General features: G+C 53.7%; 1 protein-coding gene across 1 annotated transcript in view; it reads left to right on the top strand.

Moving 5' to 3' along the window:
- The window catches only part of NEK1 (NIMA related kinase 1), a 153123-nt gene that overhangs the window by 122168 nt on the left and 28289 nt on the right, over positions 1-2666 (top strand). The window contains exon 21 of the mRNA XM_023752994.1: positions 1275-1427. Coding sequence (XP_023608762.1) covers positions 1275-1427 — 153 coding nt within the window. The remainder of the gene's footprint in view (positions 1-1274; positions 1428-2666) is intronic.

The raw sequence follows: 2666 nt of genomic DNA, 5'->3' as shown, positions 1-2666 counted from the left end.
TTAGAATTTAAAAGTAATCATAGATATATTTTTATACCGGGGTAAGTTTCATCATTCATTCCCGAAAGGCCTTTTCTTAAGCATTCATCCATAATATGCTGTTTGCGATATAACCTTTTTTCTCATGAAAGTACTCAGTTGGGATAGAAGACAAGAATCTGCCTCATCCTGAAACATAAAACCCTTATAGGCAAATTGGACCAACCGGCGACAACAACAGCCAGTCACTTTAATAAGTGCTGACCCTCCGGGGGCGCCGGGCGGAACAGGGTGGGTGTCGGTAGCAGGCAGCAGAGCATGGAACATGGTGGGCATTGGGCCGTGGCGGGATTGTAGAGCAGGTTGAGCGGGGGGCGCCAGACCAAGGCAGGGGCTCCAGTCACTGTCATTGGGGGCATGCCTCTGCTGGTTACTGAATATTTTTGTTCCCGCGCACCACGGTCCCTCCCAGCACTTGCACCTGCTGCCAGCGCCGGCCCCTCTCATACCCACCGCCAACACTGAAGCCACCACTCACAACCGCTGCTGGCTCCTGGCGCCGGCCCCAATCGTTCAGCACCATCAGCGGGTGCGAGTGGCGCCTGCCAGCCCTGATTGCCCCTCAGGGCTTCTCCATCTCCCCCTGCTCCTGAGGGGCAATCGGGGCTGGCAGCCACCGCTTGCAGCCACTGCTGGCTCTGGCCCCACTCGCACTGCTGCTTGCACCATCAGTGTGTGGAAGCGGTGGCGGCTGGAGTGGGACTGCCAGGGGACTGGGGGCCGCAACGGAAGGGGCTGGGTGGGGACGCCCCTGTGCCCACCTCAGCCTCGCAGCCCACAGTTCCTCTTAACGTGCACAAATTTGTGCACTGGGCCCCTAGTCTATATATATATAAAAGCCTAAGCAACCGGCTGACCGGCTGACCGGCTGACTAGGTGGTAGCTATGACACTCACTGACCACCAGGGGGCAGATGCTCAACACAGGAGCAGAAACCATAGACAGGGAAACATGGAACAGACTGATGAATCTCAGAGGGAAGGAGGGACAGGGGAGGGTGGGAAGAGATTAACCAAAGATCCTAGATGCATACTAGAGGCCCAGTACACTGGTGGGGTCCTTCAGCCTGGCCTGTGCTCTTTTGTAATCTGGGACCCCTCAGGGGATGTCTGGTTTGGGCCCAATCCCCATAGGCCAGACCAAAGGACCCCACCAGTGTAAAAATCCGTGCACCGGGCCTCTAGTTATGCCGTATTATGTTATTTCATTGAAATAGTTGTATCTTTTTCTTGTAGGACATACAGTGGGAGAGGTTATTAAATTAGATCCTGGAGGATCTCCAAGAAGAGTCTGGGGAAAAAGCCCTACAGATTCTATTCTAAAGATACTTGGAGAAGCTGAACTACAGCTGCAGACAGAACTATTGGAAAACAGAACCATTACAAGTGGTAAGCATAAACTAGTTGTTCTATACTGGCAGTAATATTAAAAACTAAACTAAAAGCTGTGGTACATTTACACAATGGAATATTATGTGACTGCAAAAAAGAAGGAACTCTGGAAATCATTATGCTAAGTGAAATAAGCCAGTCAGAGAAAAATAAATACCATATGATCTCCCTAATATGTGGAATCTAATGAACAACATGAACTAACAAACCGGGGTATGTACCCTGACCAGGAAACAAACTACCACCTTTCAGTGTTTGGGACAACACCCTAACCAATTGAGACACACTGGGCAGCTTTTGCCCTTTTCTTAATTGGATTGTTTGTTTTCTTACTGTTGAGTTCTAAGAGTTCTTTATATATTTTGTGTAACAGTCCTTTATGTATTTACTAGAGGCCTGGTGCACAATTCATGCACAGGTGGGGTCCCTGGTCTGGCCAGCGATCGGGGCCATCAGGCCAGCTGGCTGGGTGGGAGGGAGGGGCTGCAGGAGGTTGGCCAGCCAGGGGGACGGGCTGCAGGAGGTTGGCCGTGGGAGCGCACTGACCACCAGGGGCAGCTCTTGCATTGTCTGCCCCCTGGTGGTCAGTGCACTTCATAGCAACCAGTGGACTGGTCATTCGGTTGTTGGATTGCTTAGGCTTTTATATATATAGACTAGTGGGCCTGTTGCACGAAGTTTCGTGCAATAGGCCTTCTTTCCCCTGGCTGCCAGCACCAGTTTTCCTCTGGCACCCGGGACCCAGACCTTCACTCTGGCCACCGCCTTCCATCTTCGCTCTGGACACAGTCTTTGCTGTGGCTGGGAGCCTTTCAGTCTTTGCTCCTCACTCCGGCGGGGAGTCTTCAGTCTCCGGGCCAGAGCTGCTCCTGTAGCTCCTTCCGCCCCCCCACCCTCCCCCTCATAGCTTGATCGCTGCTTCGCCTGCAGACCTCACTGACAGGATCCTGGGTCCCGGGGTGCCGCCTTGCCTGCGGCCCAGCTTTCCAATCATGATCACAGGCCGCAGGCAAGGCGGCTCCTGGGTCCCGGGATGCTGCCTTGCCTGCAGCCCGGCTTTCTGATCACGATCACGGGCCGCAGGCAAGGGGGGCTCCTGGGTCCCGGGGGGGCGGCCTTGGGCAGCGGCCCTGCTTTCCTGACCACAATCACGGGCGTAAGGTTCCTCCCTCTCAGTTCTATCCAATAGGGATTCCGGGGTGAACGCCAAGCTTAAGATGGAACTCGAGAGCCCGG

Source organism: Myotis lucifugus, unplaced genomic scaffold, assembly GCF_000147115.1.
Source record: "Myotis lucifugus unplaced genomic scaffold, Myoluc2.0 scaffold_1, whole genome shotgun sequence".
NCBI classification, from domain to species: Eukaryota; Metazoa; Chordata; class Mammalia; order Chiroptera; family Vespertilionidae; genus Myotis; species Myotis lucifugus.
Note: the sequence above shows the minus strand (reverse complement) of the source record. Positions and strands in the feature narration are given on the sequence as shown.